Genomic DNA, 22509 nt, shown 5'->3' with positions numbered 1-22509 from the left:
AAAGAAACTCAATCGAAGTAGACTAAATAATTTAATCTAGATTTTTTTTTTTTTTTTAATTGTGAACATCAAAAATTTTATACAAGTCTGCTTCAATTTTCAGTTTAGACTGAAGGGATCAAAAATAAAAAATGATGTATGTAAAAAATCATAGTTATAAATTAATATTTATTTTATTAATTAATCATTATTACTTATGAATTTATTGTTTGTTTTTTTATTTTATTTTTTTAATTAACAAAGATAATTTAAGGAAAAAAATAAAATTAATTCAGTTCAACCTAAATCAAGTAAACTTTAGTCTACTTTTCAAGTTGAAATTAAAAGACTGAGAAAATTCGATATATTTGGATTCAATTTAATTTCACACCAGTGAACTGATCAGTTACCATCAATGTATAATATACAAGTAAATGAAAAGTAAAAAGAAGAAGGAAGTCATATTTAATTGAATGGGTCAAGTGTAGATCTGGACAGAAAAGAACATAATATAGAATATAGAAGCTTTCAAGAACAAGATGCTGCTAATCTTTTTCTATTTGTCAACATGTATGTATATATATATATATATATATGTCTAATTCCAGATTTTGACAGACAACACCAATGAATATGATTGCTTAATTAAGAGCCTCTCTCTACACACAGACTCTACTGTATAATCATATCGATTATATCTCTGCAGGAGGATTCAACATCCCTGGTGTATGCTTTACAACTAATATAATTTTTAATAGTATTTGAAAAAGTAAATAAAAGAAACTAAAATGAAAGTGAAATCAAGAGTCTTCTAAGTTAAGAATGTGCACGCGAACATGTACAACAGCATCGGATTCGTTTACTAGCAAACAAAGCAAGTTGTAAGGCCTGCCGTCTTATTGTAATTAACTACCCTACGTGCTTATCTTTTTTTTTTTTTTTTTTTTTTTTCTGCATGTTCTTCACGAGAATTAACCCAACTGATCTCAAGTTTATCTAACCTAATTCCTTCAATACTGAATTGTAAAGACATTCATCAAAAGATAAAAAGAATATAAGAAGAGAATATACGTATGCAAAAGCATTGAATTCTTAGGAATCTATTAATTTCTCATGTGGGTTTTAATGACTAAAAGGAAGGGCATTGAATTCTATAATTTTCGATATGAGATAAGTACTCTACAACCCTTTGTTTTTAACTATTGATCAACAAATTTCAACAACACAAATCAAACCAGCTTTTTTTCTTGCAGTAATTCCAAATGGCCGATACTGATATTCAATCCGGATGTATTGGAGGCAGCAGCTTGGTAGCCAGCTTAGCATCAGAAGAGGTTGAGTTTCTCTTATCACCTCGAGCAAAGGTAAACTGGGTTTTAATTTTTTCCTTCAAAGATATTGCAGAGAGAAGCTGAAAGAAAATCATCGTTAATTTCATCCAGGTACCCTTACAATCACTCCATGGGAAGAAAATTTGTCTCTTCTTCTCCGCAAACTGGTGCAGGCCATGTAAGAGTTTTACTCCTCTGCTTCTTCAACTTTTTGACACCTTAAGAAAAAAACGTCAAGAGTTAGAGATTATCTTCATCTCCTTCGATCACGACGAGCAAGAATTCAATGACTACTATAAGTGCATGCCATGGCTTGCTGTTCCATTCAATTCAAATCTTCACAGAAAATTGAGTGAAAAATATCATGTCGATCGGATCCCTTCACTTATCCCACTAAACCCAGATGGGGTCTCAGTCGAAGACGACTCAATTGATCTGGTTGAAGACTACGGAGCTGAAGCATATCCTTTCACTGCTCTGAGAAGAGAACAGCTGAAAGCCATTGACCACGCCAAGCGCAGAGGAGCCAAGATTGAAGAACTGTTAGCGCATGATGAACAAAGCTACGTCGTTTCAAGAGATGGCAGAAAGGTATCCCAAATGCTCATTCAATCACAATACTTCTCACGCTATGCGTATACATATGCGCATATATATATATATATTATATGTATGTATTTGTTTTTGCAGGTACCGATAAGTCAACTGGTTGGGAAGACAATAGGGCTTTACTTCGGCGCATATTGGTGTCCGCCATGCCGTGCGTTCACCGGACAACTTACAGAAGCTTACAACGAGCTGATAGGCACGACCAAAAGAGACAGTTTAGAAATAATATTGGTATCGACCGATAGAGACCTCAAAGAATTCGAAGTCAACATGAGCAGCATGCCATGGCTAGCAATTCCATACGAGGACAGAATCAGACAAGACCTTGGCAGGATCTTTAACGTTAAAGGAATTCCAGCTCTAATCTTCATCGGACCAGAAGGGAAGACAGTGAGCACAAATGGGAAAGAGATGATTTCCCTGTACGGTGCAAAAAGCTTTCCGTTTACAGAATCAAGAATTGCAGAGATAGAAGAAACCCTGAAAAGAGAAGGGGAGAAGCTGCCGCAGCAAGTGAAGGACATGAAACATGAGCATGTACTGAAACTGGATATGGCGAAGGCGTACGTGTGTGATGAATGCAAGAAGCAAGGCAAGTACTGGGCGTTCTCTTGCGAGGTCTGTGATTATGATCTTCATCCGACATGCGTCCAAGACCAACAAGAATTGTAAACATTAACTACTACTTCTAGATTATATTTTATATATGTATAAACCGATGTTAAAATTATAAAGTCAATAAATTCCAAATTTAACTATCCGCGTATTTGGTGGATGGTGGGTCTCTGACATTTTCTCTTCTTCTAGAAAAAAAAAAAAAAAAATAGCCGACATAGATGTGTGTATGTATATAGTTCGAGTGTGCATTTTGGAGGCACCTGAAAATATAGGAAAGAAAAAAGAAAAGGACACCTGAGAATCCGGGAAAGAAGGGTGTTCTCACGTTTTAGGGTAGAGGAATTATAGAGGGATTTGTGGCTCGAAAGAACCAAACCAGTTAAAAAGAAGAAACTAATCCAGGCAAACACAGATTGGAAGGTTTCAAAAAAAAAGGAAAAAAGGAAACAAGTTAGATTTACACAACAACCCTACCCAATTACACACAATCGCCACGACTCCCTTCTTGTCTCTCTTCGTCCTCACGTACGGAAGAGAGACCATGAAAACAAGCAAACAAATAAACAACTTGTGAAGAGAGTACAGGTGGAGAACAGAGAGATTCTGTTATTCGTTTAGAATTTTTGTAGATTAAAATTATTTTGGCTTTGGATTAGTAAAACTAAACCAAAAAGGAAAAAGAGTGCGTTATTCAAGATTGGTTTAGTTGCGGAAATTTACAGAGGAAAAAGAAAAGAGAAGAGTAATAAGATCAATCAATGTGGACGCCGAAACACAATGCGGTGGAGAGGAGGGATTCTGGAAATGGGCTGGTGGCGGTGGCCATAGACAAAGACAAGAACAGCCAGAATGCTCTGAAATGGGCAATTGATCATGTCTTGCAAAGAGGCCAAACTGTTATTCTCATTCATGTTAATGTCAAGCAGCAGATGTCGGCTTTTTCTACCTTGCCTCCCTTCTCTAGTAACTTTCTCTTCCTCATCTTTCTCCTTTTAATTTCTTGTTTTTGATTACTATATCTAATATGATATAAACTGGGGGAAAAGAATTGGAATTAAAATTGTTTAGTTGTACAGGGATGAACCAAATGGCTGATATGGGTGAAGGAATTCAGGCATCTAAAGAGCCTGATCCTCAAATCAGAGAACTCTTCCTCCCTTTCCGTTGCTTCTGTACACGTAAAGATGTAAGCTTTCACCATTTTCTTTCATATGCACTTCTTCAAGGAATACTATTTTAGCTTCTTAATTAATCCATTATTTAATTGTTTTTTTGGGTTACTGCAGATACAATGCAAAGATGTTTTACTGGAGGATACAGATGTAGCAAAAGCATTAATTGAATATGTAACTCAGACAGGAATAGAAGTTTTGGTTGTGGGAGCTCCAGCAAAAGTGGGATTTTTAAGGTTAATATTTGAAGTATTATTTTTTTATTTAGAAAATTAATGTTATAAACCTGAACTTAATTAAGAACTGACTTGAATCAAATTTGGTCTGCGAAGATTTAAAGCCACAGATATACCTGGCAGTGTGACAAAAGGTGCACCAGATTTTTGTACAGTATATGTTATATCTAAAGGTAAGATTGCAACTATGAGATCAGCCTCCCGCCCTGCCCCGGTCATCTCTCACCTCCGGACACAACTTCTCAATTCGCCGGGAACAAAACCTCCTCAACCAGTCTTGTCTCCGACTCCAGTTAATAATAGTCTCAGAGGTAAATCATTCTCACCATACCATGCTCTTGTTTACATTTTGAGTCTTATCAGAATTTTGATATATTTTTGTTCATCTCTCAGCGCCTGAAAGGCTATCATTAGAGATACCACGCAAATCTTCTGAGGACTCAGACTTCTTTAGGTTTGTGTAGATATAACACAAACTATGAAATTCAACCATTTATTATTGGTTTTACTTTGGATTATAATTCGATCTATTTTAAACACAAACAGATCACCTTTTACTAGGAAAGGTTTAAATGGGAAGTCATACGGGGAATTGCCTCCGCCTCCAGACACAGACATATCATTTGTGAGCTCAGGCAGGCCTAGCATGGATCGGATATTTCCTAACTTCTATGACAATCAAGATACAATCCGCAGTCCTATACGACTCTCTAATATTTCTGATTTAGACAGCAATAACAGTTTTGAGTCAATTCAATTTGGAAGGAAATCTTTGGACATGATCAACTCTCCAACTGACTACTCTTATACCTCGATGGATAGCGAGAGAATGTCATCTGCGTCTCAGAATGTGGTAACCATACAAACCTTTTTGCACGCCAGTTTAATGTTTTTTGTTTCGAACTCCTCAATACTCTTGCATAAATGGTTAGGACGACGTGGAATCCGAAATGAGGAAGCTAAGGCTAGAGCTCAAACAAACAATGGAAATGTACAACACAGCTTGTAGAGAAGCTCTTGTGGCAAGGCAAAAGGTAAGATAAATATAAACCATCCTCTTTTTATATATATCCTTCTTTATAAGTGTATGATATCAGACACCGAATTATCTGTTTATGGCATAATCTGAACCTGTTTGTTTAAAGATACAAAGATTACATTTTCAAAACCCATGGCTGCAGGCAAGAGATCTCCAGCGCTGGAAATTTGAAGAGGAAAGGAAGCTCGAAGAAGCACGAATGGCAGAGGAAACTGCAATGGTCATAGTAGAAAGAGAGAAAGCCAAGTCTAAAGCAGCCATTGAGACTGCAGAAGCAGCTCAGAGAATTGCAGAACTTGAGGCCCAGAAAAGAATTAGTGCAGAAATGAAAGCACTCAAGGAATCCGAAGAGAAAAGAAAGGCACTGGATGCTTTGGCTAATTCAGATGTTAGGTACAGGAAATATACAATTGAGGCCATTGAAGCTGCAACTGAATTCTTTGCAGAGAAATACAAGATTGGAGAAGGGGGTTATGGACCCGTATACAAGTGTCATTTAGACCACACACCTGTTGCTGTTAAGGTTTTACGCCCAGATGCAGCTCAAGGAAGATCACAGTTTCAGCAAGAGGTACACACTTTTTCCACGTCATCTTCATAATTTGATCAAAAAATATATGTATTTAATACATTATTTCATGCTAGTTTACATGTTGATTTTGACTTGCAGGTAGAAGTACTGAGCTGCATAAGGCATCCTAACATGGTTCTCCTCCTAGGAGCCTGTCCTGAATACGGATGCTTAGTTTACGAGTTCATGGCCAATGGCAGCTTAGAAGATCGTCTTTTCCGGCGAGGAAACACGCCACCTCTTTCCTGGCAGATTAGATTCAGAATTGCCTGTGAAATCGGAACAGGTTTACTCTTTCTCCACCAAACCAAACCAGAACCTCTTGTACACCGTGATCTGAAACCCGCCAACATCCTGTTAGACCGCAACTTTGTGAGCAAGATCAGTGACGTTGGGTTGGCCAGATTGGTTCCTCCATCTGTGGCGGATAACGTGACGCAGTATCGAATGACATCGACAGCCGGCACTTTCTGCTACATTGATCCAGAATATCAACAGACAGGCATGTTGGGCATAAAGTCTGATATATACTCTCTTGGGATAATGTTCCTACAGATGATCACGGCCAAGCCTCCAATGGGTTTGACTCACCATGTTGAGCGAGCTATCGAAAAGGGGGTTTTCGGCGACATACTTGATCCAACTGTGCCTGAGTGGCCAGTTGAAGAAGCTTTGAGCTTTGCAAAAATGGCGATCAAGTGCGCAGAGCTAAGGCGGAAGGACAGACCAGATCTTGCCAAAGTTGTGTTGCCAGAACTTGAAAGATTAAGGGCACTTGCTGAAGAGTCCATGTACCATGCTTTTCCTCCTACAAGTCCTGGTTTATCACCCAACCAGAGCCAAGTTTCTCTGCAACTAGTAAGTTGTTATCTCTTTTTCTTTTTCTTTTCTTTAAACATTTTACATGCACAAATTTCTGGAGTTGGAATTCTGATTTACATGGTACCCAGAATTTACCGAAGCGTTTGGAAAGTAACAAGAAGATTTGCTTCTAATTTTTACAGGAGACGATGAGTAACCCTCACTATCCACATTCTTACGCCTAGAAGCCCTCTGCAACAAAATATGGGAGAAAAGTAGAGTTTTGTTGGTAAATTGAAATTCAAATTTCTGCAATTTTCAAGCTTTCTTTCCATTTCATATGGGAATAGAATTATGAAGAAGATGATTCCAGCAGATGTAATTGCATGTGATTTCTTTTTTATTTTTATTTTTTCTTTTTTTCCCTAAAGGGACACACACACCTTTTTAGTCTGATTTTGGTAGAACTCCAAATGTGTAATATAATTAGTAATTTTATTCATCAAACTCGGGAATTCTTGAAGATTTGGAAAAACACAAAAAGTCAGGCGTGTAATTTTTTATTTTTATTCTTTATTTGTATATTTTTTTAGGAAAATTGTAAAGGAATATAATTGTTAGTTAATTCTCTCTCTTATACTTGATTGATAACATAAAATACTTTTTAAAAATAAATTGATATAATTTGAAATATATTGGTTGAAATTAAGTATTTGTAAATAAATTTCACAGTTTTATTACATTTATTTATTCTATAAAAAAAATAAATAAATAAATAAGAACCACCAAATGCATCCATAATCCCCCCCCCCCTTCTCAAAACTCCATTCTAATACGTCGAATATCAATAAAAACATAATCTGCTTCGGGACCCCTAATAGAAGTCCAGAGTTATTTTTTAAAATATTTTTTAATATTTGGATAAATTATTATTGATGAACTCAAAAAAAAAAAAATTAATTTGAATCATACTGAATTGACTGTTTGATTTGATTTTTGTTTTATTTTTTTCAGATTAGATTTTGATTTATTTTGTATGTGTTCGGTTTATTTTAATTTTAGACGGTTAAACAACCCTAATCGTTGGACAATTTAAACAGAAAATGAGACTTTTAGAGGTTTGCCCAATGTTTCATCTAATTAACTTCTAACACTTAAAGCCAATTAAGCATGGAACTTTGAATACACGTGTGTGTGTGTGTTTAAATATTTGGCCGACTTTATTACAACATTTTAATATCTAGACACCTTGCATGCATCTTCAGTGACCGCCAAATCAGTTTCTATATAATCGACCACCAGAATATGTGTGTAAAGTAAGAAAAAATAATAATAATAATAAACGGAAAACAAATGGCCAATATCCGCGTGAGTAAACGAGCTCATACGGAGGGAAATGAGACCGGAAGTCGGCAACCTAGATGAGCTCATGGAGGTGGGAATAAAACTGAGAGCAGAGAACAAAAAACCAATGCTGGTTTTTAAACAGAAAATACATGGCAACGCATGGCGTAATCTGGAGTAGAAGAGGGCATGTGTCGACAATCGACCAGAGTAGGGAATGAATGATCTGCGTGTCACTAATGGGTGAATGTTAAGAGGTACGTGGCACAAAGCCAAAATAGCTATTTAATGAAAATTGGGGTTTGAAAAAGTGTCTCAAAGTTTGAGAGTTCACTGATAAAGGACTAGGGTTCCCCTTAAATATCTCTAAGTTCAGGGATACGTGGCACAAGAACTCTAGCCACGATACTTAAGGGAGTGAGTGATTATGGTTATTCCTGTTGATCTGTTTTCAGGAATTACTCATGTCAATTCTAGTTTCTTTAAGGTTTAAATACTTTGCATTCGTTGATTCAAGGATGGTAAGTCTGAATATCGAGCATTACTTGTTTGCTTATGACCTCTAGAGTGTTGTGGAGAAAGAATATACAAAAGACAGTTTGCATCAATGAAAAACTTCAAGGTTCTTTCCTTCATTCAATACATTATTACTAACACAAAATTTCGTAGCATTTCATAATTCTTCTTTATCCCAATCACCTATCAAAGTAACACTCTCCTATTAGGACATGAGATGGAGGATTACCACTTGCCTGCAGCCTGTTAGCAGACTTGCATCCTGCTGGCACAAACCAGCACTGCTTCTTGTCCGTAAGCTGCAAGCATTATTTCGGCTTCGACCTAAGAGGATGCCGCTTAGGTCGAAGTAGCAATCAATATACGAGTAAAACATTAACTATCACAAGAAGATCTAGTCATGAATGAAGGGGAATGTGGATTCGAGAGATCACTTACATTTGTTATAAATAACAGGAACAATAAACAGAAATTCAGATACAAGGCTCCATCATATCTTTATATATATATATATATATATATATATATATAGCGAGGAGATCATACATAAATACTCCCCTAATACTAGAATTATAACTACTGCCTTCAATACAGCTACCCCCAGTTCAAATGACGCCAAAATCCAGAAACCAGCAATCTACACGGTTATCTCCTCCCTATCTGGAAAAAACGAAAAGAACGAAAAACCAATAGATACACAAGCTTATATGTAAATTCTTACTGCTGTTTATCCTTTCCAGTCACTTATATATCCCTTTACCTTCACCCATCTCTTCTTCGTCCTCCTATCCTGGATCAGTCGATTGTCATTGGTTGGGTCATACAACACCTGAAGCGGGCCTTGCGCACGGTAGTAAGTATCTCTGTTTCAGCATTTTCGAGCATTCTGACAATCTCAGTGAAGGGTGGGCGGACTTCAGGATTGGTGTCCCAGCATCTGGTCATGATCTCACTCAGCACAGGGAGACAATCATTAGGGATAACCGGCCTTACACCTTTATTCACCACTGCAAATGCTGCCTGTACTGCTGTCATGTTTTGGAAGGGAAGCAAACCCGTGATTAACTCCCAAAGGACAATTCCAAAGCTGTATACATCAACTTTCTGTGTGTATGGCCTATGTTGAATCATCTCTCTGCAAGAATGACAAACACCTTAAGATTTAAGTTATGGATTCAAATTCAATGTACATGATGTCTGTAGTTTGATATAGAATATAACTCATGGACAGTTGGCAGCCTCTGTTATTTACTGATTATTAGCTCTACTTGGATACCATCAGAAGAAAACATAAAGCAGAGAAACGTTGCATAATTGGAAAGAGCACAAGACTGACATAATTTGACCTCAATCAAGACTAAGACTACAGAATTGCTACTGTATCCAATGACTTGAAAGATCAGTGCTTGCACGACTCAAGTGTGCAATTAATTAAGAGTTCATTAATTGCATGCAGATCAAATCACACCTGCACCTCAAACTCTCCCTTTCAAATTCACAGATGACTCTCCCTTTAAAATAATTCAATACCTATTATCATGCTAATAATAGTAGATGCTCCATTGAAAGTTTTCCTGAGCTTTTAGGAACCAGTAATGTCAACATTACAAATATAGGTTCAACAAATGAATGACAAGTGCTAGAAAGAACATGCAAGGTGACCATTAAACTCAGAGTGAGTCAGCATCTCAAAATTGCACAAGAACAAAAGTGTTGTGTGTAGTATCAAACAATAAAAGATCTGTCCAGCCCCAACTGACCTCTTAACAACTTCAGCTATTCAAGTGCCACAATGAACTATTTTTTGAAGAAATAAAGAAATTTTGCCATGAGATATAATACTGAAGCTCAAGAAAAGAAAAAAACATAGAAAGCTACCATGAGATCAAGGATTCATGTGTTGAGTCCAGTAAAAACAAACTTTCTCATGTAGTTAGGGGAATCAGGTACCACGCTCAGTAGAGAACAAACTGACCTCTGTTTCACCTTCCATGTAAAGTTTTGTCTTTGGACATTCAAACTGACTGAATAGTTTTCTTCCAAGAAAAAGACTGAATAGTGAAGGTTAAAATGTACAAGGCACACACTGCTGCCCAAATCCACATGTCAAGATTGAACAAATTTTTCTAGATAAAAGCTCCTTAACACTGCTAAGAGGGTGCGCCCAGACACAGGTAAGGAGAAAAAATAATTGGGCAGCAGAGAAAAGATAGTTAATCTTGATGCAGTCACATAGCAAAATCATGTTAGTGATATTGAAGCTATATTAGCCCCAAGATATTTAATCTGCTCGCATGTTTCCTTCAGGGACCAATACATAAGCTATTGGATACTTCCAATATAAAAATTACATTGTTAGATGTTGCAGCTAACTACCTTATCCATTCTAAATACAATATTCAACTCCAAAAACTTCTAAACTTCCCTTGAATGACTACCTCTTATTGAACGAGGTCACATTTTATTTCAAATAGCTATTTATGTGGCTTTATAACAATTTTTCTATATAATTCAGAACAAAACTGTGCACTTCATACTAAATTTGAGCTCTCTTGAATCCTTTGTTTCTGACATGATAGTAGCTCAAACAAATGATAATGCTATCCCAACCATTAACTAATAAAAAAACCATTAGGTAGTAAAATGACTGTCAAGAAAGGGTGCAAACGTTTCTCATGAAAACATAAATATACGTGTCATGCACATACCAATAAGAGGTGTTTCCTATGATTAATTAATTCTCATAAAACAAAGGCAAAAAAAACACTTCTATTAAAGTATTTCTCCTGTCAAGGCATAAGCTGTGAGCATGATTAGTTTTAGAAATCCACACAAAAGGCTTAACAACCTGATGAATAGCATGAGCCAAAAAAATTATAAAGGACATTTCAGAAGAAGCCATAAGGTAAAAATGGTAGAATACAAACTACTAAAATTTCAAATCTTTCCATAGTTAGAAATCCCACACTATTCTCAGCTTTTCCATATATTGATTAAAAAGTTCTGGGAGGCAAATGAAAAGGCAACTGCATATTTGAACAGCCAAAGAGGCATAGCAGATCTGAGTGTCACATTCAGATTAAAGTTGGCAAGCCACGAAAATATTCATTGATCAGATAGCAGCCAAGAAAAACTAAATATGATATCAGGCCAGGTTACGTACATATCCTGAAGAGCTCATTCAAGTTCATCATCTTATTTTACTTTCCATAAAATGTGCAAGGGAGAGAGAGAGAGAAAGAGAGAAAAAGAGAGAGAGAGATGTCTCAACTGCTTAATGAGAAGGTCTCCTTAAGAGGAAGAACCAATGCATTGCTTTATGATTGCACCATGTACTTTTTAAAAAAAATAAATTTGATTGCCCCATGTATGGTTATAATAATGCCCAGTTTTAACTTAAATGCTTATGTATGAAACTAAAATGACGCGACATCAAGGCAAACCCCCAACTGAAAGAACAAATACTCCTGCTCTAAAGAGATCAGCAACATGTTAATCCCAAACAAATTGGGCCAGTCACATGATCATGTCAGTCTAACCCTATCTAAAAACAATATCCCCCAATATAGTTGAATGTTTGGTCCACTTTACCGTTTAAATGGTAGAAGCTTTCAAATAACTTCGAATATATTTTGCTCTATGTCAGAACTATAAGCAGAGAAAATAAAGATAGACAAGATATGAGGCAAAGAAAGGGAGACAGAAGGAAAGATGTACAGTCATTATTTATGTAAAAGGATGTAATATCTACATGCAAATAAAAACAAATAAATTAATATGTTATATAAAAAAATCACAGTAATAACAACCAAGAAATTCTGTCTAAACTAACATTAAATAGCTCAAACCAAGGACAAAAAGCCGGGAGTTAGTTAAGACAAAACTTGAGTATTTAAAGTAACTGTTAAAAGAAAGTTTTTTTTTTCGTCAGAGATATCTGTGTAAAGTTTGAATCACTACTTGACATCATAATCTTATCGAGTAACGTAACGTGTAACACATACTTTCCTTTGTCCTTCTTGACCTTTTCTTCTTTTCTTTGAAACTATTTGACCTTTTCTTCTTTTATAGCTTACAATTTGTCTTTTCACACCGATAATATAAGTAAAAAGAGCTAAGTCAACTTTCTAGCAATTCTGCTGTAGGATATCTTCGAATAATTCCCACTAACAACCAACTAAGTCAAGTTGTGAGTCGTAAACTATTTGTGGAACCCAACAATGTCCATAATCGAAAAGTGCCGTATGAGTGGCAACTACTCGCCTAAAGGAAGCAGACTGTCTAGCATTTAAGTGCTCTTCCAGATATGTATATTTATTTTCTTTCCTTATTTCCTATCACTGAAAAGGTGGTCAAGAGGATTGAGGCTATTCAATGCCAGTTATTATGGGATGATATGGAAAATTGGAGATTCGTTTCATTTTGTGGCTTGGAAAAATAAAGTTTCATTTTGTGGCTTGGAAAAATAAGAAACAACCAACAAGGAAAGGGGTTTGGGAAATATAAGGTCTTTCACTAGCTTCAATCAAGCTTTCCCAACTAAGTTGAACTGGCCGATCGTCTTTTGTAGAGATTTTTGGAAATTTTATTAAGGCCAAATTCACCTAGTTAGTGGATAAGTGATTGTCTGGCCCAAGTAGTGGTGCTTTTGCCTCTAGCCCTTGGAGATGGATGGAGAGGATTAAACAGATTTTCTTGGCCATATTTAGTCTAAGGCAGCCAATGGTCGACATGTTAGTTTCTAGGATGACCATTAGTGTGCTTATAAGCCTTTAAAAGAGGTCTTCCCCCTCAATTTTCTCTGTCACTATATTTACAGAGGCAAGGATTCCGGATTGCCAATTCTCCAATTGGAAAATATCTATGGATGGGACATTTCTGTCAGATCCTATTACTTCCACTTGACGTTACTTCTATATTTTGGACTATTTCCCTTAAAAAAACATATAGAATAAAAGCAACCTCAAGAATTGCCTTTTTAGTTGGAAGCTTGCATGGAAGAGGATCATAACCGCAACTCAATGCCAAGAAGCAATTTTGGTCAAGGATGAGTTCTTGTTCCTGGAATGGGATTCTAGCAGCAAAACCTAGGAGAAAGTACAAGTCTCTTATTTTCCCTGTTATCTTCTAGTTTATTTGGGAAGAGGGGAACAACAAAGCATTGCAATTCTTCTTCATCCTTCGCTTCTATGCAAGATCGTTGGTTTAGAACCCTGCATATTTCGCTTAAAGGTCACTTTGTTAGTACTGAAGTAAATTTTATCCACTTATTTATCTTTTTTCTTTAGGGAAAACTAAATACCTGGATCAATAGGTGAGACACCCCTTGGTGACTTCTTTTTTTTTTTAAATAAAAAATGTAAAAGTATATAAATAGGTATCAAAGGAGTACCACTCATGTACAATATATCTACAACGTATTAATAGTGTATACAATATTCCCAAAATCTTCCCATTTATACATGTCATGAGCTAAAATTACTGAACCAAAAAAGTGTAACCACCTATCCCTAGTTTTTGTCATCTCACCCTTAATACCATCAAAAGCTCTACTGTTCCGCTCTTTCCATTTTTTTTTTTTTGAAATAAAAGTATGAATATGTATTGATGTAAGGGTGCCAATAGGGCATTACCCATTTACAAAAAATTTACATGTCAATTAGGAAATCAACAATAAAACCTAGACCATCAAAGCAAACTAGGTCATGCCCTAAAACAATAGAGCCAAAATAATGAAACCAGTTATCAACGATGATGCCAAAATTTGCTTATTTCCCTTCAAAAGCACATTTGTTCCTCTCCTTCCAAATGATTCAAATGATAGTGAGAGGGATGAGCCCAAGAGACTTATTCGTGTTGGTAAGACCTTCCCAAGTAAGTAGTTCGTCTTTAATTATTCCATTCATAACCCAAGAGATGCCCAGTAAACCAAGAACTGTGGACCAAAGATTCAAAGAAAAAGGGCATTCCGCCCTTTCCATACAACTCAAAAAATAGTTAAAAGGATAAACTTTAAATGTTTTTTCTTTTTACACAACCCCTTCCAAGCCCATAATTCCTCTCTCACTGACCCAACAATCACCCACTTAATGCCAAACAAATTATACACCATGGTCCAGAGCTCATAAACTACCAGGCACCAAAGGAGAATATGGCTACAGGTTTCTGCATCATTTTTACATAGTTAGCATCCATTCACCATAGTTCTATCCCTTCTCACCTAATTGTCGATAATCAAGATGCATTCCCTTCCCGCTTCCCATGCAAAAATGTGATTGTAGGAGGAGCCTGGCTTTCCAAATTTGTCTGTCAGGAAATCGATCAACCCCACCCCCTTGGTTGCCAACCAACTAATGATAGTAGCACTTGATAGAGAAATTTCCATTTTTCTTTAATTTCCACAAAATGCGGTCCCTCTCATCGCTTAGATTTTTTTTTTTTTTAAGATAAAAAGGTAAAGTATATAATTCAAAAATTGGCACAAAGGTAGTGCCCTCCATGTATAAAAGATTTACAACTCAGTCAGTATACCAATAAAATTCCCAAAATCTTCCACCCTCATAATGTCATGACCCAAACACAAAGAGCCTAAATAATGCAGCCATCTATCCCTCAATTTTAATCAGTCACCATCAATCCCTTCAAATGCCCTTTGGTTCCTCTCCTTCCACACCACCCAAAAAATAGTTAGTGGTATTAAATTTACAATTTTCCTCCCCCTACTTAAACCCTCCCAAGCCCACAACTCATTTTTTACATTACCCACAATAATCCAATTAATACCAAGAATACCATATACCACTGTCCACAAGCTATAAGCCACCGGACACCATAACAGAATATGGTTACAATTTTCCTTATCACTTAGATGAACAGAGGATAACAAGTGAATCAGTGCTTAATGTTCATCAACCTCCCAAACATTAAGATACTTCTTGGTGACTTCTTAATAACCTTCAAAGTAAAAGCTTGACCAACCCTCCCTTTCTCAAGTAGCAAATAAGAAATTAAAATAACAATTTCCATAGAGATCCCCCCTCAAAATAGAAACATTAAGCAGACTTTCCATTTTAAGCTGTGCCCAAATCATTAAACACAATCACCTAGAGTAAAGAGTTGAGAAGTTGTGAACTAAATCACTCATTAAGCTTTGCCGAAGAATTGAAAGAAAAAATCATCTAACATAATGTGTTTATAGAAACTCTTCTATTTTTTCCCCTTTCTAGAGAGATTTATTTCCTAATGACGATATGGAAATTTTCTGGATATCCTATCATTACCTCCATAAAAGCTTTGAACAGTCAAAGAATCTTCTCCTAAGAAGACATGGAAACTTGTTTACAACTTTGATGGACAAGGAAAAAGGAGCATACTTATGGGTTATACAACTTCCAAAACAGTGAGGAGTCATTCAGTGTGAAATTAATGGGATTGGCAGGTTATCAGGATATTGACGAGTTCTTAACTTTTTAGGTATTATCAAGTGTAAAAACCAAAAGAAACTAATTTGAATAATCACATGATGTTTTCATTACATTCTATGAAATTTTTCAACAACTAAGGTACTTTCTCATGTTATTACAGTTCCATCCCAACATTCATACACGAAATTCAACCAAAAGGCAAAAAGAATGGCCATGTTAGCTTCATGACAGTTTTTAAAATTTACAAGCATTTGAAGTCAATGAAGAATAAATTAAAAGTGGGACAAGAACTGAAAACCCAGGACAAGGCTTGGAACAACTTTTGGTGGAGCTGCTTCAAAAAGAATTTATAGATAATATGTTATCTGGTTTCATTTTATTCAAGCAGAATGTAGAATAAATCTTAATAGCCTCAAAGCAACTTTTGATCTTGCATTCCCATCCTGTCTAGGTCATAGAAAACTTAATAGATTGAGGAATTTGCTAAGGCAGTAACTGCTCTTCTAAATATAAGGGAAAAAAAATAAAAACATATTAACCATATCTACATCCTCTTCTGAGAAAAAAATAAATAAATAATAATAAATTATAATGTAATTCATAAAGGCACCACCCTCTCTACATCTTGAGAGATGAAGTACAAACATAGAATGCTTATTAATTGTCAGTATAGAAGTTAATAGCACTATCAACACCAAGTTGCAGAAATCTCAAATGATCTCCAAGAATTGTTCCTCACTTTCTCCTCTGTTACGGTGACTATTGCCTAAGTGATGCTTACAAGCATTGCTTCCTGATCCATCAATGGTTTAAACAATCTGGGGCATACTACTTCAAATAAACTAACAGAATTTGTTAAATACAGTACCCAAAAAAAAATAAAGGGGATATAAGCCCATCAACAAAACTATAATCCTTTACATGCTTCCAATACAATTAATCTGAAGCTAAAATTCTAAATACAGAAGGATACTTTTCACATCTGAAGAAAATCCCAAAAAGTGATTTAGTGCATCAAGGAGCATAAAACACACAACCACAAGACTGAAGACTCATTAAATGGATGGTTATATGCCTATATTGCACACCCCTATATTCAAATATATATCCATGCACGGGTATGTAGTTATATCCCCAGAATATCATAGATGTATGGATGCATATGAATGCATGATTATACGCATGTACATAGATAGTGTTGGCATATACATATATGTTTTACATATAGATTTGTTTTTTGTATGTACGTATACATATTATGCACGTACATGATACCTCAATTATAAATAGAAAAGTCAAAAACACCAAAAACTTCAATTATTTTCAAACTTATTATGTTCGTTTTCATTTCCGAAGACTCGTTTTATGCATAAACATATATGTATAGGAAATAAATAAAAAAAATGTTTCCATGCACTAAACTTAGCATGGATATTTATTTTTTAAGAGTTGAGAAGATAGAATAACTGGTGCTTTGTGAAATAACTTAACATAAGCTTGCAATAGAGCTTTGCTTCCATGCCAGATTGACTTAAAGAACATAATCCTAGATGAAAAACAGTTTGTAGGCTATAGCGTGATAGTGTATAGGAAACATTACCAGGTTATACACATGGCCTAAAAATTAGTCATGACTCAAGCCAGTAGAACAAAAAGACAATCTAACAAACTACTAGCATCAAGATCTTGCAAGCATATTCAAGGCATTAAATCATAACAATGGATTATTTTCTAAGCAACTTAGACAAGTGAAAAAAAAAAGAACAAAGATTCAACTACCAAACAAATTGCAGAGTCAAAAAAAGAAACAGACTAAAGTCTGTTCACTTACGGGGCCATCCAGCGATATGTCCCTGTTTCAGGTGTCATCCCCTCTGTTTGCACCTCAATTCGTGCAACACCAAAATCTGCAATCTTTATAGATTTATCCCCTGATATAAGAAGATTATCTGACTTCAAATCCCGGTGAATAAAGCCAAGTCCATGGACATATGCCATCCCCCTTGCAACATCCAATGCCTGCTTAACAGCCAATTTTAATGGCACAGCTCGGTTCTGTCTTCTCGCCAAAAACTGCCGAACTGACCCTCCCTTGGCATACTCGGTCACAATGCACCACACCATTGGCTTCCGGCATGCCCCAATAAACCGGACAATGTTTGGGTGCTTCAATGTTGCAAGCATCATCACCTCCTGCTGAAACTGCTGCTCCATCACTTGTGCCTTCTCAGGGCTATTCTCAGGCCTCTCCAGGATCTTAATTGCAACATCCTCCCCATTATATGTCCCTCGATATAATTTACCAAAGGCTCCTTGAGCAAAAGCCATGCCCATATTAAGCTTCCTCAAATCAATTGTCCACTCCTCATAATTTGCCAGCCCCTCAGTTGGATACCTACTATCCATCAAGGTTTGCACTAATGCATCAGAGTTAAGTTCATTTGTAACTCTACCTGGACGAAACACACTTTGCCCAACAGAAAGAGAGTAGTTGTGACGCACAGGCTTTAAGCCAGGGTGGCTTAAAATGTGGGTTAGAGAATCACTGGATCCGACGCTGCTATTATCCACTGACATCGAGACAGAACCACCAGCGTTACTAGTCTGTAAACTGTCAATAGACATGTTTGTGCCTTCCCCAAGTTTTTGATAAAAGCCTTGAGTGAAATCATCATAATTATTGTCATTGTTGTTGTTTCCCCCAAGCAGTCCGGTAAACTTTGGCCCCTCAACCATTTTCCCAATCATGTAAGGAACCAGTAAATTGAAACCGTGATGTGCAACTCTTTTTAACCCAATATACTGATAATCATTTGATAGAGTAGTATCTTCAGCATGCACCCTAAAACCAGAAGTACATAAAGGATATAATTAGAGACACGAACAAAAGGAAACCCTAAACAACAAGTTCATGCACAAACAACATTTTATTTAATTTACTTACTAATAAAGCAGTATGCTACAATCCCAAACAACCTACTTAAAAATGAGCCCTTTTCACAATGATATCGTTTGGATGGGATACTTTAAATTTCTGAGAATTTTGGAACTAACCACTTCATCTTAGTATCTCCCTGTGCTCATTGAATAGTCAATTCATGAATTCCTCGGATTCCTAAAAGATATTTTCAAGCACTTGAGAAAATCAGATTTTGCCCTTACAGGTAAATTTCTCTGATCCATTGGGTAACCAGATCTTCTTAGCAATAAGGTGGAAAAACAAAACCAGTAAAAAGAAAAAAAGAAACTGACTGATAAATCAACAAGAAACTCATAAACAAGATCATCCTATGATCAAATCAAATAGAAAGCTGAGCCCTTAGTTATGCGACTCATCTAGGCTTACAAGGTAAGCAAATTCCAGATTAAGCTACCAATTATGTAGTCATGGTAGGTCCTCATGAACATGAGTTCTCTGTGGATTAGCATGTGAGAGGATATGAAGAGTTTCGCATCTTGAGAAGGATAGAGAACTTCATGGAAAAGAGAGAGGACTACTAGTTGTGAAAGATGGTGCTTAGAAAAGTTATCTTTGATGGTATGATGGGATCAAGAAGGGCAATAAGACAAAGAAGAAGAGAGGATAACATAAGAAGTGACGACGGATGAGATTACAGGTGAGAGATGACAAGGAAAAAAGTCAAGTAAAGAGATAGAAAAAAGAACAGGAGAGAAAAAGGGACTTGTCATTCTTATCAAGACAAAGTTATGATAAACATATCCACCCCATAGGCATACAAAGGAAATTATGGTAGATATTCCAAAATAACCTCTTAGAATAAAATCCTTTCTATGAATTGCTTGTAAAATCAATTAAAGAGAAAACCTAATGGTCCGATACGACATACAACATAGCGCAGCCATAAACATAGTTAATAGTATCTTTGTATGCATGCATGTTGTGCTGCAGTAGATCGATCACATATATTGACAGCATTAAAGAATCTCCATAATCAATAATGTAAATTTTTTTTTGAAATATCCATAATCAATAATGTATATTTAATTGAAGGATTTTGTATTTAGTAAGGTCTTAAACAAGGACTTTACGTTCATAACATCCCTAGGTCTCAGCCTTTCCAAATCAGCAGATGATCTAAATACATGTGCTTTAATTTCTAACAAAATGTGATACCTCTCTAGATGAAGTAAAACCCTCTGAATCACAATTATCCCATTCCACAGCTCCTCATGCTCGTTTCAAGGCACAGTTCCATCACTATCTGTGCCCCACCATCAAAGTTGAAAAACAAAATCAAGGATAAAAAGAGAAAAGTAACCGCATGAAAACTTGAGAACACAAGAGAAAAAAAAAGTAACAAAGAAATCAACCATGGATAGATTCTAAACCTAACCATACTTGATTTTCACATAAAGGCCACAAAAGAGTGAAAAAGGGAAAATACAAGCGAAATACTTACCTGATAACATGAAATTGTGAGCTCAAAATAAACTAAATAACTGAAAAACAGTGTCTCAGTGCAGAAACCAATTTTAGAAACAAAAGAAAAAAAAAAAACCTATTATCATTTTTATCGGGAGTCGGAAACAACCAGTCAACATGTCAACATAAGCGAAACAAAATCTCCCATAAAACTGTCGAAACCAAATTCCCACGGCCTGTCACGTCACCTGATGATGCTTTAGAGAAAGAACGAATGAAGTAAACTAAGAAGAAAGAAATTTCCAGGCAAAACTTTCAGAAAGCAGAATTTGATGAGAAATAGTACATCGAAAGAAACCCGAATAATCAGTCAGTTGGACAAAAAGAAAGTGAAAAATCTAAGCATGGAGTTACGACCTAAACATTTCTGGAGAGTATATAAAGAAGAGAAAACAGGATTTACATTCATATTTTCCTTCGCAGACTACCAAATAATTTTCCTTTGAGAAGGAGAAAAATCTAAAGAAGAGAACCACAAATTCAGAGACAGATCAGATAAGTAGAGGACTGCTAAAATCAAAAGAAGCAAATGAAACTCACCAAAAAGTTTCGATCGAAAGAAGCTGGTATCGGAAGGATAATATGAAACGCGCACACCCCTAGCAAGAGGATAATAGACTGAAAAACGGTTAGACAATCGCTGAACGCCAATAAAGGATGCCGAATCGTCAAATGCGTACCTGAAATCGGATTTAAGCAGATGGAGAAAGAAGAAGAAGAAGAAGAAGAAGAGAAGAAAGAAAAAAGAGCCGAGTGAAGACAGAAGAAGAGGAGGAAGGACAAGGAAGAGAGCAAGTCAGTCTTCGCTTCGCATTTACTTTCAAAGGTTAGCTTTCATTTTATATTTTGCTCTCTCGCTTCCTTCATTTTTTTTTTTTTTTTTTTTTTTTTGTTTTTTGGGAGTTAAGAGTAATACTCGGGGGGTACTGAATACTACTTTACTCGCGGCTCTTTACTGTACACGTGTCGTTTTTTAAAATTTCTTTCTTTAATATGAATGAAAAGGTTTAATAATTGAAAATAATATTTTTATTATAAAATTAAGAATTTGAATTCAAATTTTATTTCTTATAATGTTTCAAAAAAATTTGAGAAATTCTAAACCTGTACAAACAAAATTTACATTAACGAGGGATGAAATTATAGTAATAAATATTTCATTTACAAATAAAATGTTTAGATTTTATTTCTTAAAATGCTATATATTAATTTACTTACTTAACATATAAAATTTTGTTTTGGACCTACTTCTTTTGATGTCAAAATAATAAATTATTCAAAACTTATATAAATATATATATATATTACTTAAAAAATAAGTACGATAATTGACTACAAGTGCCCCCAAATAAATGCTGATATAGTTATTAAATTTAATAAATTTAGTTAATAATAAATATTTATAAGTAAACTTATTTTAAAAGAAAATGGGTATGTTTTAAATATTTTTCACGACAATTATTGGTTTATTTTTTAATATTTGAGTATAATATAATATAAAAATAATTTATACATATAATAATTGAAATTAAGTTCCAAATTCAATTACTATATTTATTTATTTTTCATTTCAATTGACCAGTAGTTGAGGACATAAATTTAAATTCAATAAATTATTAAGTCCATACGTACTATTGTGGGAAAGGTGACTACAAAAAATATATTAAAAATTTACATTTAGTTATTAAATAAAATATAAATATAAATATAAATATAAAAATTGAGTAGAGAAAAATAATGAAGCAAACCATGGATAATTTTCTAGATGGTAATTTGAATATTATGAGTGCTAGGTTAATTTGTGGGACTTTATGCTTAACCAATCACTAATTTAGAATGTAAATGTAATACGTATCACTCTATATATTATACAATATATATATATATATGAATAAGATATAAAAACTAAATTTTCATTAATCATAAAATAGGCACATTTATATCTTCAAATATTATATTTTTATTTATGCATTCAATTCAAAGGGTTGACAAGATATTTTATATTATATTTATTAATTTCTATTTTATATTACATACAGATTATAAATTTAAAAAAAAATATGTAATTAATTAAAAATTGTCTTATTTATATTTAACTATGATATATTATTAAAATTATTGTTATATGTAAAAAATTATATAATACATAATTTCTAGTTGATTAAAAATTAAACTCTATTTAATTATTATGTATACTATGTAATATCCACCTATGAGAAAAAAATATATAATAACAAAATTGGAGTTTGGACGTAAATAAAATGAATTTTTAAAATTTGAGGTTTTTAAGTAATCTCAATGACCTAAATGAACGTAGATAAGTAAAAAGATGGTAAAAACATAAATAAGGAGAAGTGGAAGGAGGCAAAGAAAATTAGGAGAATGAACGGTTCAGATCGAACCTGATGCGGAACCCCAAGACTCT

At 34.9% G+C, this 22509-nt stretch overlaps 3 protein-coding genes across 7 annotated transcripts; 2 read left to right on the top strand and 1 right to left on the bottom strand.

Annotated features, from left to right (window-relative positions):
* Window positions 1-965: 965 nt before the first annotated feature.
* Window positions 966-2703, top strand: LOC110808257 (protein kinase C-like zinc finger protein). Its single transcript, XM_022033692.2, has 3 exons — window positions 966-1343; window positions 1422-1901; window positions 2001-2703. The coding sequence occupies exons 1-3, from the start codon at window positions 1242-1244 to the stop codon at window positions 2589-2591; spliced, it is 1173 nt and encodes a 390-aa protein (XP_021889384.1). The 5' UTR covers window positions 966-1241; the 3' UTR covers window positions 2592-2703.
* Window positions 2704-2893: 190 nt separating this feature from the next.
* Window positions 2894-6993, top strand: LOC110808260 (kinase with adenine nucleotide alpha hydrolases-like domain-containing protein). The gene is made up of 10 exons (XM_022033694.2): window positions 2894-3500; window positions 3614-3723; window positions 3824-3945; window positions 4042-4256; window positions 4339-4399; window positions 4492-4798; window positions 4878-4979; window positions 5127-5555; window positions 5655-6413; window positions 6560-6993. The coding sequence occupies exons 1-10, from the start codon at window positions 3296-3298 to the stop codon at window positions 6599-6601; spliced, it is 2352 nt and encodes a 783-aa protein (XP_021889386.1). The 5' UTR covers window positions 2894-3295; the 3' UTR covers window positions 6602-6993.
* A 1624-nt stretch (window positions 6994-8617) lies between these two features.
* On the bottom strand, window positions 8618-20912 carry LOC110808233 (serine/threonine-protein kinase STY13). Of its 5 annotated transcripts, none has more exons than XM_022033643.2 (4): window positions 20625-20912; window positions 19776-19863; window positions 17472-18482; window positions 8618-9351 (listed from the first exon to the last, which is right to left on the bottom strand). In XM_022033643.2, the coding sequence occupies exons 3-4, from the start codon at window positions 18386-18388 to the stop codon at window positions 9012-9014; spliced, it is 1257 nt and encodes a 418-aa protein (XP_021889335.1). In that variant the 5' UTR covers window positions 18389-18482; window positions 19776-19863; window positions 20625-20912; the 3' UTR covers window positions 8618-9011. The 5 variants fall into 5 exon arrangements, with proteins under 5 accessions (XP_021889335.1, XP_088063194.1, XP_088063193.1 ...); XM_088207068.1 differs by lacking the exon at window positions 19776-19863 and having other exon boundaries at window positions 20625-20683; window positions 20765-20912; XM_088207067.1 differs by lacking the exon at window positions 19776-19863 and having other exon boundaries at window positions 20625-20702; window positions 20765-20911.
* Between the last annotated feature and the right edge of the window lie 1597 nt (window positions 20913-22509).

This window comes from Carica papaya, chromosome 7 (assembly GCF_054855325.1).
Source record: "Carica papaya isolate Zhongbai chromosome 7, ASM5485532v1, whole genome shotgun sequence".
NCBI lineage: Eukaryota > Viridiplantae > Streptophyta > Magnoliopsida > Brassicales > Caricaceae > Carica > Carica papaya.
This window is presented reverse-complemented; position numbering and strand designations above follow the sequence as displayed.

Bases quoted from the DNA above. Each gene is read 5' to 3' on its own strand.
- LOC110808233 (XM_022033643.2), bottom strand. From the start codon at position 18,388: ATGATTGGGAAAATGGTTGAGGGGCCAAAGTTTACCGGACTGCTTGGG. The intron at 9,352-17,471 runs GTAAGTGAACAG...TCATTCTTGCAG, and splicing joins ACATATCGCTGGATGGCCCC to AGAGATGATTCAACATAGGC.
- LOC110808257 (XM_022033692.2), top strand. From the start codon at position 1,242: ATGGCCGATACTGATATTCAATCCGGATGTATTGGAGGCAGCAGCTTG. The intron at 1,344-1,421 runs GTAAACTGGGTT...AATTTCATCCAG, and splicing joins TCTTATCACCTCGAGCAAAG to GTACCCTTACAATCACTCCA. The intron at 1,902-2,000 runs GTATCCCAAATG...TTGTTTTTGCAG, and splicing joins TTTCAAGAGATGGCAGAAAG to GTACCGATAAGTCAACTGGT.
- LOC110808260 (XM_022033694.2), top strand. From the start codon at position 3,296: ATGTGGACGCCGAAACACAATGCGGTGGAGAGGAGGGATTCTGGAAAT. The intron at 3,501-3,613 runs GTAACTTTCTCT...TTAGTTGTACAG, and splicing joins TACCTTGCCTCCCTTCTCTA to GGATGAACCAAATGGCTGAT. The intron at 3,724-3,823 runs GTAAGCTTTCAC...GGGTTACTGCAG, and splicing joins GCTTCTGTACACGTAAAGAT to ATACAATGCAAAGATGTTTT.